Genomic DNA, 14,991 nt, shown 5'->3' with positions numbered 1-14,991 from the left:
CGAACAGAAAGATAAAGTAGAGCCGGACTCTGGTTTATCCGTCGCGGTTGTCTTCCTGGGGCTCCCCTGACGTCTGGATCGTCGTCGTCCGCCGTAAGGGATGGATGGGCACCTCGGAGGGCAGAGAGACACAAAATGAAAAAGGAGCCGTTAGTCCTGCTGAAATCCGGACTGTTGCTGTCACCGTAACCAGGAGTGAGGAGGATGAGGAGACCGTGAGGGAGGAGGAGGATGAGGAGGTAGGGACGGGTTGAAGAAAAGAGGGGTGCGCGGAAGAATCGTGCGGCTATTTATATACAACGTGGATGATGCTATACAATAATTACAAAGAGGCCTGTCAGGGTGTAATGGCGTGTATAGGAGAAAGGGTATATATATAGGGGAACTATCATACATACGGATACCTAGGGTAATCTACCAAAGGAAGCGGGTACTCACGGGCTCCGACGTAACTCTCCTCCGAGTTACGGCCGCTCTTCAGCCACCTCCGGAGGACTCCACCAATCTTCCGACCACTCTTCGGGTTCGCCGCTTCCGTCTTCTCCGTCCTCCTGCCGAAATCTCCTGCCACGATCCTCCGACGCCTTCGGTTTCACGTCCTCCGTCTTTTCTGTCTCCAGCGGGGATCTGGGAGGAGGGACTTCCGGGATCAGGAGGCAGTCCTTCCGGGATGTCAGCGTTCGGGATAGGTTTCTGCAATAGAGAGAGGGGCGGGGTTTCTGTTGTCACGGACGCTGTGGCTGACGCTCCGGACCGCGCGCCCTGGATGGTAGGAGTTCTGTGGGAAAGTGGTACTCGGGGTAGGGTGAGTAGGGGAGGCAGGACCCGCGGGAGGGAGACATCCTCACATGGATTCATTGCAAAGATGCCTTTTAGTGCTTTAGACGGTACAGTAAGGTCATCAGGGTGACAATGCTCCATCATGCATGTATGTCATATTCGCCACAGGTGGTTATTGGATACTTTGTATTCACGTAACATGGACAGATATCTTGTGACTTGCTCATTTTTCCCCTGCATCTTACCAATTTCCCTTTTCTGCCATCTCTTCTATTGTTAACACTCAAACTGTATGCAAAACATCTCTCTGTGACGTCCATCTTGCTACAACACACCGCAGCCAATTTGACGGTTCAATTGATAGGCACTCTTCTGCTTACTGACTTTGTCACTGAACTTCTTTTGTTGACTCTTGGTTTCCTTGGTAATGCTAGGTGCCCACTTTGGCAGAGTGCCAAAATTTCCCTTATTGACCAATCAAATGGCATATATGCTGGTGCACTTTTGGTAATGGGATGTGGAGTCTTTAATAGTCCCCTAGAAAACGTAACTTCTTACTGAAGATCAACTTTCTCGTTCCAACAGATTCTTAATGTCTGTATAGTCATCATGAAATGCTCCACATTGACATTAGCCTCCGGTTCTTTTGGATGCTCAATTTTTAGCTTTCATAGGTAGTTCTGAAATTCATCACTTTGAAACAGGTAATCCCTGTCTGATTTGGTCCCTCCAGGTATTTCATGAGTACCCAGTACTTTTTCCAACTTAGGGTTCAACTTTTCAAACAACCTTCCGCCACAGGATACAAAGTGGAGGCATCAGTGAGTACAAAGAGCTGCTGGTACTTCAGCAGACTTGCAAAGATTCTCACTTTTTCTTGACCAGGGGATGCACCATTTCCTTTTCTGTGAAGATTTGTGCCAGAAGTTCAACATTTCCAGATGCTTGACAGAACTTACACTAAGACACAGTCTCTTCTCCTACACTAAGACACAGTATTTTCTCCTATGCTATCAATAGTAAGAAATCACACTTTTCTCACATTCAATCCCTCAATTCCCCAATGGCTGGCATGTGCCACGTTCATTGTTTTCCTGATAAAGCATGGTTGGTATCATCATTCTGTAACATCCAATCATTATTCACGCCTTTCAGCTCCAGGGTCCCCAATCTGGTCGATGCCTCTTGGTGTCTTCGCTCCTCACTGAATATATCCCGCTTATATTTTACAGAGGCGTGATGGTGGACTGTAGGCATCTGTCTGTTGTAATACATTTGTTCAAAAGATAGGACTTTGGGACAGTCTCCTGCCAATAGTATTCTTACACAAGGTTTTGTAATGTTTGCCTAGAGCTTTTCTATTTTCGTGTGTGACCATGGATGTCTGGGCAGGCTATCAGTCGGGTTGATATCCCCTGGTTGGTAGCACAAATCAAAGTCGTACTCCTGTAACAAGAAAGACCATTGGTCTATTCACAGAGGTAAATGGGGGACTGTCTACTGAAACAATAGGATCAGTTGACCTTGATCCATTACTACCTTTAATTATTATTCATAAAGGTATAAGTGAAAGTGTTGACAGTCCCATTTGATGGCTGTTGCGTCCTACTCAATTTGCAAATGCCATTTCTCCATCTAATGAGGGCCCAGCTTGCAAACACAGCCTGGACTGACACGCATGCTGTGCTGTTTCCCTGGAGGAGATAGTCTCACAATCACATGGAATGGTGTACCCAGAATGTTCTCTGGCCTTGGTGAGGTTAAAGTATTTTATTGTGGACGACAATCAACAAAGCATCTTTTATTCCTACAAAAGCTAATTTTGGGGCCTCAGCTTGTTGGGCCAACGTGTTTTGCTGCATCTGGTTGTTCCCTGCGCTTGTCTCCCCTGCCGCCGCTGCCACACTCGAACCTTGGCGCGGCCGCAGCGAGGGGAGAACTACATTCCCCAGCGGCCCTTGCCGCAGGAAGCTGCACACGCCTCTCCTGTGCCCGGAGGCGCACTTAAGCGGACGAGACCCCCGGTGGAGCGGGGGCCTCAGCTTGTTGGGCCAACGTGTTTTGCTGCATCTGGTTGTTCCCTGCGCTTGTCTCCCCTGCCGCCGCTGCCACACTCGAACCTTGGCGCGGCCGCAGCGAGGGGAGAACTACATTCCCCAGCGGCCCTTGCGGCAGGAAGCTGCACACGCCTCTCCTGTGCCCGGAGGCGCACTTAAGCGGACGAGACCCCCGGTGGAGCGGGGGCCTCAGCTTGTTGGGCCAACGTGTTTTGCTGCATCTGGTTGTTCCCTGCGCTTGTCTCCCCTGCCGCCGCTGCCACACTCGAACCTTGGCGCGGCCGCAGCGAGGGGAGAACTACATTCCCCAGCGGCCCTTGCGGCAGGAAGCTGCACACGCCTCTCCTGTGCCCGGAGGCGCACTTAAGCGGACGAGACCCCCGGTGGAGCGGGGGCCTCAGCTTGTTGGGCCAACGTGTTTTGCTGCATCTGGTTGTTCCCTGCGCTTGTCTCCCCTGCCGCCGCTGCCACACTCGAACCTTGGCGCGGCCGCAGCGAGGGGAGAACTACATTCCCCAGCGGGCCTTGCGGCAGGAAGCTGCACACGCCTCTCCTGTGCCCGGAGGCGCACTTAAGCGGACGAGACCCCCCGCGTCGCGGGATCGCGCGCGGGTGGCGCCGGGCTAAGCCCGGGACAAGGGCGGGACCGTCTGTGGCCGTCCGGGGCCGACGGAGGCCGGGCTGGGCCATCCCCTTTGGTCTTCCATTTACACGTCCCTTTCCATTCTATCAATAGTGAGTACACACTTCCGGTGTGTGTCCCCGTTCTGTTTCCCGAAACCATGTCTACTCGTTCTGGAAAGCTCCTTAGGAGCGAAGGCGGAAGGGGGTCAAATGCCGCGAGCCCTGTTACAGGAACTATGGATCGTTTCATCACCAGGGTGGCGGCGGTGATTGAAAAGGAGATTGCTATGTCTGAGCGGCGTCTATCTGAGGTTTACCTCCCCTCAAGACGTTCATCCTTGGGGGTAGCCGCTCAGTCGCCTACACCGGCCAGTGTCCGGGTCCAATTGGTTTCCCCACCTAGTGTGCCTGGTGTTTCCACAGACCCCCTCCAGCTGGCTGGTATAGAGCAAAATATAGATAGGCTGGAAAATCTGGCCGCCCTTCTCCCTATAGTTATAGTGGAAGACGGTGGCCTTAGTAAGCTGTCCACATCATTATCACCTAATCTCCCAAGCGAAGCCATCAGTGATCCTGATCCCCTAAAACCGCTCACTCCCTCCATAGTTATATCAGAAGGGGAGTCAGTTAGGGCTTCCCCCAATACCCAAACTCCCGATACTAGGCAGGAAAATAAGCCCTTAAGCAAAAAGTCACGAAAACGCAAAAAGGGTAGGCTAGTGAGACAGGTCGCTCTTTACCAAAGAGCAAGAAAGCCTTCTGGATCTGGTACGAGAACCATAAGGGGTATGCCTTTAGTGAATGAAATTGACATAGACATAGAAGGGGATGTTTTGATCTCTCCCAAGGGGCTATACCCAGACGCTAACACTGCCAAGGTCTCAAAGCTCTCTGACTCAGTAACAGTTGAAAATATCTTTGAGAAGGTATACAGCCTCTTGAAACCGTTACTAACACAAGTCAAGGGTCTAGGGGAGAGGATAGACAAATTAGAGCAATCAACCCTCGACGGGTTTTACTCACTCAAAACAACATTTAAACAAATAACCAGAGTGACTGGAAATAAGGACTTGGGCGCAATCACCATCTCAGAGAGACCCTAAGCCCCCATTATGTCTAAACAAAGTTGTTCTTAATAGTCCATTAATTCCAGCCCTTAAATCTCCTCCCCGTCTCAAAGCAGGGCCAAAACACAAGGGACCAGTAACACACTTAGAGCCTGACAAAAATAAGCCAAAGCCTCTTCCACAAAAGCAGCCACAGATAGCTAGTGGCAAAACGAAAGATTCCCAAAAACCAGGGGCACGTAGCAAATCCGACGGGTTAGCGACAGGGAAAGCCCCTAGGTCTGTATCCCAACCTACTGCCCCATCTACCCCCTCACCGGCCCCCAGTAATCCAGTACGACGGATCCCCCCAGTAAACCTCCCACCAGACTGTCAACCTTTTGTTGCTGTCATGGTTAATGTGCCCCCTTTAAAGGAAGGCCTGTTGGAAAACCACCAATCACTCAAAAACAAGTGTATCCACTGGCTGAAGGCAAACAAGCCAATCCCGTCGGGTGTGGATGGTATTATTCTAAGTGTCCGCAGAGTGGGTTGGGTAGGGCAGGGGAAAAAAACGCAGGAGGGGGATTGCATAATCATAAATTTCCAAGACCCAAGAGTAGTACCATCGATTTGCACTCCTAGTAAAAGTATGGGGGCTCCGGGGGTTAAAGTGGTAGATCTTTCTTATTTCTACCCCAGGCAAATTGTTGGCCCAATTAGAGGAAGTTTAAGTTCCCCTGTTTTTGGTCAAAACTGGGCTGGGGTCTCGGGGGGTACTAGGGAGAACCATTTGTGGGCGCCAGGGCCTTACTGACTGGACACTGGGAGCAGAGTAGAGCCAGCAGGAGTATCACCCACCCAAACAAACCTGGCAAGTGGGATAGGAGTCTCTATGGCCACCCCACAAGACCCCTGTTCCCCTCAGATGTCGCCGAGGAGGGCCATAGACAGGGGCATTCTGGCGCCCAGCGACGCTCCAGCTGTGACGGACCTAGTCTTTAAGGTTTTCAGCTGGAATGTCGCAGGGATTGCAAGAAATCTGGCTCTTCCGGATTTCACTGCTTGGGTGGATGAGCACTCCCTGTGCCTCTTCCAAGAGACATGGAGCTTGGTGCCGGTCCACAGGGTGGGATTTTCTTCCTATTCCTCCCCTGCGCAAGTCTCGGAAACAGGGAGAGGGCGACCTTCGGGTGGCCTTCTCATCTGGGTCGCGGCTTCTCTAGACTGCAGAGTAGTGGAGTTCCCCACAGGTTCCCCGGACATACAAAACATCACCCTAATAGATCAAAGGGGAAGAATTGTCTTAAATGTTTATAATGTTTATGCCCGGGGAACCAAGGGTGGGAGAAAGTCTCCTGTAATATCTCTCCTCGAGACTTTGCTAAATAATACCCCATATAAGACTCGTACATTGGTTGCAGGTGATATGAATTGTACGTTCGAGCCCTTGGGCTCGGACGTCTCCCTCGACCAAGACGAGGAGGATACCAGGTTGGGGATCCCGGTACTGGAAATCCCACCGATCAGAAGGTGGACAGAAGTGGCGCTCCAGATATACTCCCTGAGCCTCGAATTCAACTTAAGGGCAGCTAATGGGAGGACATCCTCGGATAGGGGGGGTGCCCATACGTACAATAGACCAGGACACACCTCTAGGTTAGATTATTTCCTAATAGATGTATGCTTATGGTCTTTTGTAAGGGACATGCAGGTGGTCCCCTCGACTGAAAGTGACCACAATTCACTCACCTTAAGTATGGTCCAGTGGTGGCGCCCCTTAAGGAAGGATAACATTAACCTGGTAGCCACACCCCCGGATGAGTCTGAAGTCTCCCCTTGTGGTAGACGAATAAAATGGGCGAAATTGGTTTTATCCGAGGCTAAGGTAGGGGAAATTCAATTCCATTTAAATCATGCAGTAACAACCCTCGAAACCTCCTTAGAAGGGGTGGGTAGAGCGAGTGGGCTTTTTGTCTCCCTGGTAGAAGCCTTAACTAACGTGTTTACCCTATACCCTAACAAGTCGGGCAACAAAGAATTTAAAAAACCAGCTGACGGTTGGTATACCCAAACATGTAGGGTTCACAAGGCAAAGTTAGTTGAGGCGGTTAAACTCAAGTCCCGAAGTGTGATACAGGAAGCAAGGAAGGCCTATAATAAGTCCCTTAAATTTGCTAGGAGGGAGTGGGAAGACAAATTCTGGGAAGACCTGCTCCAGGCTAGTAAAATCAGGGATTCAAGGGCCTTTTGGAATCTCTTAAGCACACGGAATAAACCCGATGCTTCTGTGAGACTCTGCAACATCCCACCTCAAAGCTGGGTAAAACACTTTGGGACCCTTTACCTCCCTCCAGATGGGGAATTGAACGTGGGGATGGACCTTACACGAGTAATTGAACCTCATGCCTATGATCTCTTCACTCCCTTAGAGATTGAGGGGGTTATAGGGTGGGTAGCGCCTCGCAAGGCAGCGGGCCCAGACGGCCTTCCAGGGGACCTTATGAGGGCATACCCAGCGGAATGGGCAAGGGTCATAGCAGCTCTCCTAAACGATATTATGATGGGAGGGGCAGTGCCAGAATCCTGGAAAGGGGCGGTGGTGGTCCCGATTTACAAAAAAGGGTGCAGGGAAACACCGGGGAACTATCGCCCTATAAGTCTGATAGACTCCACCCAAAAGATAGCGGGTAAAGCTATCCTTGGAAGGATTCTCCATTGGGTGGAGGAGAATAAAATCCTATCAGACTTTCAGGCAGGTTTTCGGGTTGGCATGGGGACAATAGAGCAGGTGTTTAGGCTGGCACTACTGGGGTGGAAGGTGGTGGAACTAGGCAAGGGTAGTCTTTACTTGGCCTTTATAGACCTGAAGACTGCCTTTGACCTGGTCCCCCGGGAAGAGCTTTGGAGGGTGCTTTATGAGTTGGGATTACCCCCTTACATCTTGTCCCTTCTCATTAGCCTTCATGCCCATACCTTTGCACAGGTCCGCTGGGGTAAAAACGGAGAGCTCACTGAGAAGATACCAGTGTCCAGGGGCGTAAGACAGGGCTGCGTCTTGGCACCCACCCTATTTTCACTATATGTGAATGGGGTGGTAAAACATCTTCAACAAGAACCAGCCGACGCCCCCTGTCTCGGAGGAGTCCGTATCCCCACCCTGCTTTTTGCGGATGACACGCTCCTGATCTCGAAGACCCCACAAGGCCTCCAGAAACTCCTAACGCGATTCCAGGAGTTCTGTGCTGCAAAAGGCTTAATATTAAATGTGGACAAAACTAAATACCTAGTCCTAAACCCTCCTAAGAAACTGGGCCGTCCACCTATACTTAATTCGATTCCTTTAGAGAAAGTAGCCGAATTCGATTACCTCGGCATTCGGATTACGGATAGGATGTCTTGGGCAAATCATATTGACAAAATGGTCCTCAACCATAGGAGAGTAGGAGGAGCGCTCATGAGGGAGTTCAGGGCCTCACCTAGGAGATCAATTACCCCAGTAATCGATATCTACAAGGCCAAAGTAGTGACATCAGCCTTGTATGGGGCAGAACTGTGGGGTCACTGCCGATTGGACGCCCTAGTGACAGCGGAGAGTAAGCTACTGAAATCCATCATCTCCATTCCACTGAGCACACCATCTGTACCAGTGTGGCTGGACACGGGCTGTAAAAACATCAAAGATCAGGCCCAGCTTCGCCCGCTCCTGCTATGGACACGAATCTGGAGGGGCGAAGAACTAAAATCCTATGCTGATGCCCTGGGGGAAATAATGAGTCTGGGGGGTTGGGCTAAGATAAGATGGCTAAGAGAAACTAAAAAGCTTCTGGTGAAGATCGGACTAGGAGACTGTTGGTCATCACGTTCAGCCCCTCCAAAAGAAGTTGTCAAGGCGCTTTATTGGAAATGGACTGCGGAGTGTCTAATTACAAACTCTAACCACTGCAAGTCCACTGTCGCCTTTTTACAAATCAAAGACATTGTGGCCTTTGAACCCTACCTGGACCTGATCACCCTTCCCTTTGACCGAGCCCTTTATTTTAAATTTAGAGTTGGATCCCTCCCGCTAGGTGCTGTAGTATCGAATTGGACATCGGCGGCCCGTACTTCCCCCAACTGTGCATGCTGCCCGAGTAGGGTTGAGTCCATTGCGCATGTCCTATTTGAATGCCCGGATTACGCAAGGCCTAGGAGTTTTTGGTTGAAACCTCTTTGTCGAAATATGGGCACACGTAGCCACCTAGTAGCCTTGCGTATCCTAACCACGGACACTTCCCCCCCTATAGTGTGTGGAACAGCAAAATTTCTAAAGCAGTTTTGGCTTATTCGTTGCAAGAGATTGTCAGTAGCTGTTTAATTCCTTTTTTAGTTAATTTATTAACGGGCATTTCATGTCCTTTTATCTTTTTATGTATTTTATACTGGCTTCTTGTAGCAATGCTTTTTGTATACTGTAATGATTGTATTTTAATGTGCTTATAAGATATCTTGCATATCGAATAAAAGCTTATGACTGACTAATTTTGGTACCTTTGATCAGGACCATGTCATATTATTTTTGGTCAGATTCCACAGAATTTTCACACGTGTAATGAGGTTGTGGCTGAAGGTCCCGCAGTACAGGACCATTCCTAGAAAATTGCAGATGTTCTGAGGCCAGTTGGCCATGCAAATATCTTACATCATCTGTGTACTGGATGGAAATCCGAAGAAGGGATTTAGTCATTATTCCACATCTCCATTGGGAGCACCAATTATTTTGTGCCTAAAACAGACGGGAAGCTTCCACCATGTATTGACTATAAGGAAGTAAATGGCATCACAATTCTAAGTGATATCCGCTATCCTTCATTATCCTTTAGACCACGGGTACTCATAGTACGGCCCGCGGGCCGCTGGCGGCCCGCCCGGCCTTCCTTGGCGGCCCTGCGGACCTTGTTGCCGTACGAGTCCTTCCTGATACGTTTTAACACGGAAGATGGCCTCAGGAGCATACCTAGTGAATACGTATTCAATACGTGTTCACAACGTTTGCTCCTGCGACCATCTTCTCTGCTTACGCTTGCCTCCGATTGGCCAGAGCCTCTGTGATGTCACACTCGGCACGAAGCACAGGCACTTTAAAAGTCAGCTGTAACTAGCGCTTGTACAGCTGACTTTTAAAGGACCTTTTATGAAGCTTCCTGTGTCCGTGGTGACGACGTCGACGTCCTCGCAGCCCTGGGGAATCTTCACTGCAGGCGGAAAACCTTCAGCGTCACTTTAACTACAGGTAAGTGTAACGGTGGTACTATGGGTCACAGACATTGTTGCCAATTATGTTTAATTTATTACCACTATTATAATTAACATGTCACCTTTTCCTTTTGTAATCATCGTATTTTGTTTGCTTTTGATGCATGCACAATTGTCACTGTTGCCTCATGTAACGTAACGTTTGCTTTTGTAACGTGCCCATTAGTAATTTTCTCCTCATGTATCAGTACTGTTCCTATTGTGAAAAAAAGAAATCACTCGTCATGAGCTGCGCTGTCCTCCTCTGAAGCTGCGCCCCCCCCTTTCCCCTGCCCTCTGTGTGATCTCTCCGGGGCCTCTAGGTATGCTTAAAGTCCCCCTTAATGGACTCGGTGCCTTCCGCCTGTTCACAGCAAGACAGTGGCTTCCACGGCTTGGTGACATTTTGAACTTGATAAAATCTCATCTAATGTTCACAAAAGATGTGGCACGTCACTTCTTATGATATTATTGGGGTACAATTTCAAGTGGCGTCAGATGGTGGGATATTATATCGGCAGAGCTCACGTGAATTTAAAGGACATGTCATCTCCTCTCAGGTCTGCTATTTCAATGACTGCAGTGAAATAACGTTACGTCTAGGGCACAACCAAATATTCTGTTTAAAAAAAAACGTATTTTGATCTAAGACAGCTGACGGGAATGTACTTTCTACCTGCTTGTGTGTGTCAGCATCAGTGACTCTGCAAGCTGAATACTATAATAAAGGCATTGTTGATTTGGTCATTATTAAGTTATAAATCAAATATTTTTATACTTGTTGACCTGAAATAGCAGTTTACCATTAACCCGACCATTAAAGTGGGCAGTTCTTATATTTAATTTAATGTCTGTGAGCAGTCTTTTACCTTTTTTTCCCCCTGTTATGAACCTTCTGAGAGTTCAATAACTGAAAGCCATAATCCTGCCGTGTCAATTGTGTCATTGCCTTAAATTAGATAGTTTCAATAAAATATTTATTGCTGCTTATATGGTGCACTTGTGTCACTCAGGGCAGGACTGGCTATACCGGGAATTCAATACAATAGAAAAGCATTGAGTCTGGGTGGGACGGTGGTAGGCATGCCGGCTGTGAGTATCCTCTCTCTTTCTCCCCGCCTGTCTCACATGCCATTGTAATAATGTTAGAGCAAAACAGGAACTCTCATATGAGAAATGGGAGTGGTGTCACAGACATTACTTGCAGTAATAGTAGTGAGCTGCTGCTATGTTATCTTGCCAAGGCTAGACCTTTTGGCTTTGCTAATGCTTGCTTTGGCTGGTTAGCGCTTCTATCCAAAGGTTCTGAAGTTTTTGTTTTCCTCTTATTTCTGGTAGGGGCTGTGTCACATTTTAGTTGTTTGTGAAAAGGTGCTTTTCTTCTCCCCGCAGTTTTTTTTTTAAACTAATAGGACTTCTCTCTTTTCTTTGTGGCGTGAATTGTCCTTGATTGATGATGGGTGCACTTTGGTTGATCCTGTTTTACGGTAGCTTTGTGCGTGCCCTTGAATGTTTGATGGCTTCAAGTCGTGGCAGCTTTGACTTGCATCCTTGTTTTTACTTTCAGCTAGCTGGAGATATTTAAGAAACTGCATTGGTTGAATTATATAACGTAAGAAGCTGTAACTGGGCAATGAAATGCCAAACAAATACAAAAAATTGGGATGTTTTGCTCCCTCTGGCCACACCTGACTTTGCCCACTGGCCCAATCTTCTGGTTATTCCCGCCCTCTGATTCTCCGCCTGCTCTACTAACCCCCCACCTGAAACCTGGCCCCTCCCCAGCCCCCCTCTACAGGCTTGACCATTGTATCTGAGCCTTTCAGATTCCTTTAGTTTGACAGCTGCTCCACACCAAATAGCGCTGTCCAGATTAGCTCCTTCCATATGTGTTTCTACTCTGTGTCCTTGTACTGTGTGCAGGCCGGGTCTGGTGGCGCAGTGGACTAATGCGCTCGAAGCAGGGGCCTGTGTTCTACCTCATGGTCACAGGTTCAAATCCTGGCGGGTCGTGCCTTTCATCCATCTGAGGTCGATAAAATGAGTTGGGTAGCAATAAACATCTGTTATTCAGCGCCAAGATACCTATGGGTGAACTTGTGCTTGTATAAACGTGTGTGTGCATGCCATTTATTTCAAATCCCTATTGAGTGGCACATTTCATGCATAAACCAATGTTTAAACAAAACATTACTTAGCTGTTGCTCACAGATCTATTGCGAAAAGTGGTGTTGGTCCATCGGTCGTGACGTGGTGTCTGTCCAGCGGTCGTGTGGCTTGGCGTGTCGGTCCATCGGTCGTGGGGCAGTGTCGGTCCATTGGTCATCCGGTGGAAATTCAGATTCCTGGTCCTTGTTACTTGTTGCATAGTAACAAACTAGCTGGAGATCTCCGCAATGGCCTACAGTCCAGTTTCCAAGCCTTGCAAACGACCCAGATCGATACAGAGCGAACACAGGACCTTCCAGGAAGCATGGGAAGAAGAGTACTTGTTTGTAGAATGTCCAAAAGAAAAAGCCACCTGTTTGCTTTGCAAAGAGAAAGTAAATGTTCTTAAGAGGTATAACCTGGAACGGCACTACAAAACGCGGCACTCTGGATACACTGCGAACTTCCCACTAAACTCAAAACTGCGATCTGCAAAAGTGGCATCGTTGAAGCAAGCTCTTTTTTCCCAGCAGAAGATCTTCCTTTGCCAGATGAAGGAATCTGAGGCTGTAACAGAAGCGTCTTTCAAAATATGCTACTTGCTTGCCAAACATAAAAAAACATTCTCAGATGCAGAGCTTGTGAAGCAATGTTTCCTTTCAGCAGCCGAAATTTTATTTGACAATTACACTAATAAGGCCAGCATTTTAAAGAAATCGGTGCATTGCAGCTATCTGGTTCCACGTGTGCACGCAGAATAGAGGCAATGGGACAAAACATCCAGGAGCAGGTGATCAATGCAGTGAGAGAGTCGCCGTTCTTCAGCATTGCCATGGATGAGTCCACAGACATAGGCGATGTGGCCCAGTTATTAGTTTGGGTGAGGTATCTGGACCAATCGCTTCACCCCAAAGAAGAGCTCCTGTGCCTTTTACCACTGAAAGGGCACACAAGAGGAGAAGATATACTGGACAGCATGTGCAACTACTTTAAAACAAATGACATACCACTGAATACTCTTGTCAGCATAACAACGGATGGGGCTCATGCCATGGTAGGCCATGACAGAGGCTTTGTATCTATGCTTAAAAAGAAGCTCATAGGACAGACTGTGATAGACTACCACTGCATTATTCACCAGGAAGTATTGTGTGGGAAATTAAGGCATGGAGAACTGAATAATGTCCTAAAAGGTGCAGTGAAAATTGTTAATTTTATCCGTGCCAAAGCTCTCAACCATAGACTTTTTAAAGCAATGCTGCAGGAATCTGAAGCGGAATATACCGACGTCTTGATGCACACTGACGTGCGTTGGCTAAGCAAAGGGAAGGTTCTGGAGCGGTTCATCGCATTGCTTCCTGAAATTGAACTCTTTGTGAACAGTAGAGGCCAATCGTTCCCAGAACTAACGGATGTGAAATGGCTTATTATGCTCCATTTTCTTTCAGATATTTTCACACATTTTAATGCTCTTAATTTGACCCTGCAAGGTAAACAACAGCTTGTGTGCTCCCTCATGAATGGTATTTATGCTTTTGAAAGTAAGCTTGTGCTATTCAAAGAACAACTGGATGATAGTGACTTCACCCACTTCCCAAAACTCTTAGCTGTGATGCAGAGGTTTCCAGATGCACAAGAAATTCTGTCAAACCTAGACCTTGGTGCATGTCTTGAGGAAATATCTGGGGAGATCAAACGACGATTTGCTCAATTCAGAGCCCTCACCCCTCTGTTCAGGCTGGTTGAAAACCCCTGGATGGTGAATGCACGAAATCTTGACATTATTGCCCTTATTGGCACGGAAAGGGCTCAAGCAGAAATAGAGCTCATTGACATGCAGCACAATTCAGCCCTCGAAGCATCTTTTTTGGGGCAAGCACCCGAAGAATTCTGGAAAATTGTGCCCCCTGACAAGTTTCCTCTTCTTTTTACAGTGGCCCAGAAGGTAATTTGTATGTTTGTGTCAACATATGCTTGCGAATGTTCATTTTCCACAATGGGACTGTTGAAGAGCAAACTCAGAAATAAACTTACAGACATACATCTGGAGCAGCTTTTAAGGCTTGCCGGTTCCAACTTAGTACCCGATTACAGAAAACTAATCGGTGACATGAAATGTAAAATAAGTTCGTAGTGTTTGTCTTTAACATATCTATTTTTGGGACTCTGAAGCCTGTGCTGCACTGGCCATGTGCTGAATACCCGGTTACTGCAAATTGCCATGCAATCCCACTTAAGATTGCTATTGTCTGCTAATAAAAAAACATTATAAACGTGTGCTCCATGTATTTACATCTGCTTTGGAAATACAGCATTGTCTAGTAATGTTTTGAAACGGCAGTGATTTTTCCCCCCCTATAGCCCCGCCCCCACTGACCCCACCCCCACCAGTGCGGCCCTCGGCCAGAAACCACACTGTAAATTTGGCCCCCAAGAGAAAGTTTGTGAGTACCCATGCTTTAGACCAAGTCAAAATGGGCAAGATTTGTTTCTTTTTTCCCCAGAGATCTATACAGCGCAAACTTGACCCAGAGATATCAGAGCGCTTTACATGGGCACCAGTTAGTTGCGTTACACAAGGACACATTAATTTTTGAGGGAAGATTAAGTGATTTGCCCAGAATCACAGGATGTTGAGCGTGGTTGTAGAGACTTGAACCCAGTTCCCCAGATTTGAGGTCAACCGCCCTAGCCGTTAGGCCACATCCTCTCCCCAAATCTTAACTTGAGAGGGGCCTATAACTTAGGGAGGATCAGAGAGGAAAATGAGTGGAAACACCCTTTAATACAAGAAACAGCCACTTTGAGAATTTAGTAAGGATATTTGGTTTGCACCATTTCAACATTTCATCAATGACATCTACAGAGATATATTGGACTCTTTTGTCATCATTTATCTGGATGATACCTTTGTATTTTCTAACACACAGGAACATTGAAAACATGTGATAGAGGTTCTACAAAGATTGAGACAAAATTAATTATATGTCAATTAAGAATGTGATGTGCATGGGTGAGGCCCGTGTAGCGAAGCTGCACATTTTCTTACATTGTCCTCTTTT

The 14,991-nt window shown here is 47.7% G+C and overlaps 1 protein-coding gene across 1 annotated transcript; it reads left to right on the top strand.

Annotated features, from left to right (window-relative positions):
• The first annotated feature begins 12,695 nt into the window (after positions 1-12,695).
• LOC146798124 (general transcription factor II-I repeat domain-containing protein 2A-like) lies at positions 12,696-14,063 on the top strand. Its single transcript, XM_085627698.1, has one exon. It carries the CDS (start codon positions 12,696-12,698, stop codon positions 14,061-14,063), a length of 1,368 nt encoding a protein of 455 aa, XP_085483824.1.
• Positions 14,064-14,991: the final 928 nt, after the last annotated feature.

This window comes from Triturus cristatus, chromosome 9 (assembly GCF_964204655.1).
Source record: "Triturus cristatus chromosome 9, aTriCri1.1, whole genome shotgun sequence".
Lineage (NCBI taxonomy): Eukaryota > Metazoa > Chordata > Amphibia > Caudata > Salamandridae > Triturus > Triturus cristatus.
Note: the sequence above shows the minus strand (reverse complement) of the source record. Positions and strands in the feature narration are given on the sequence as shown.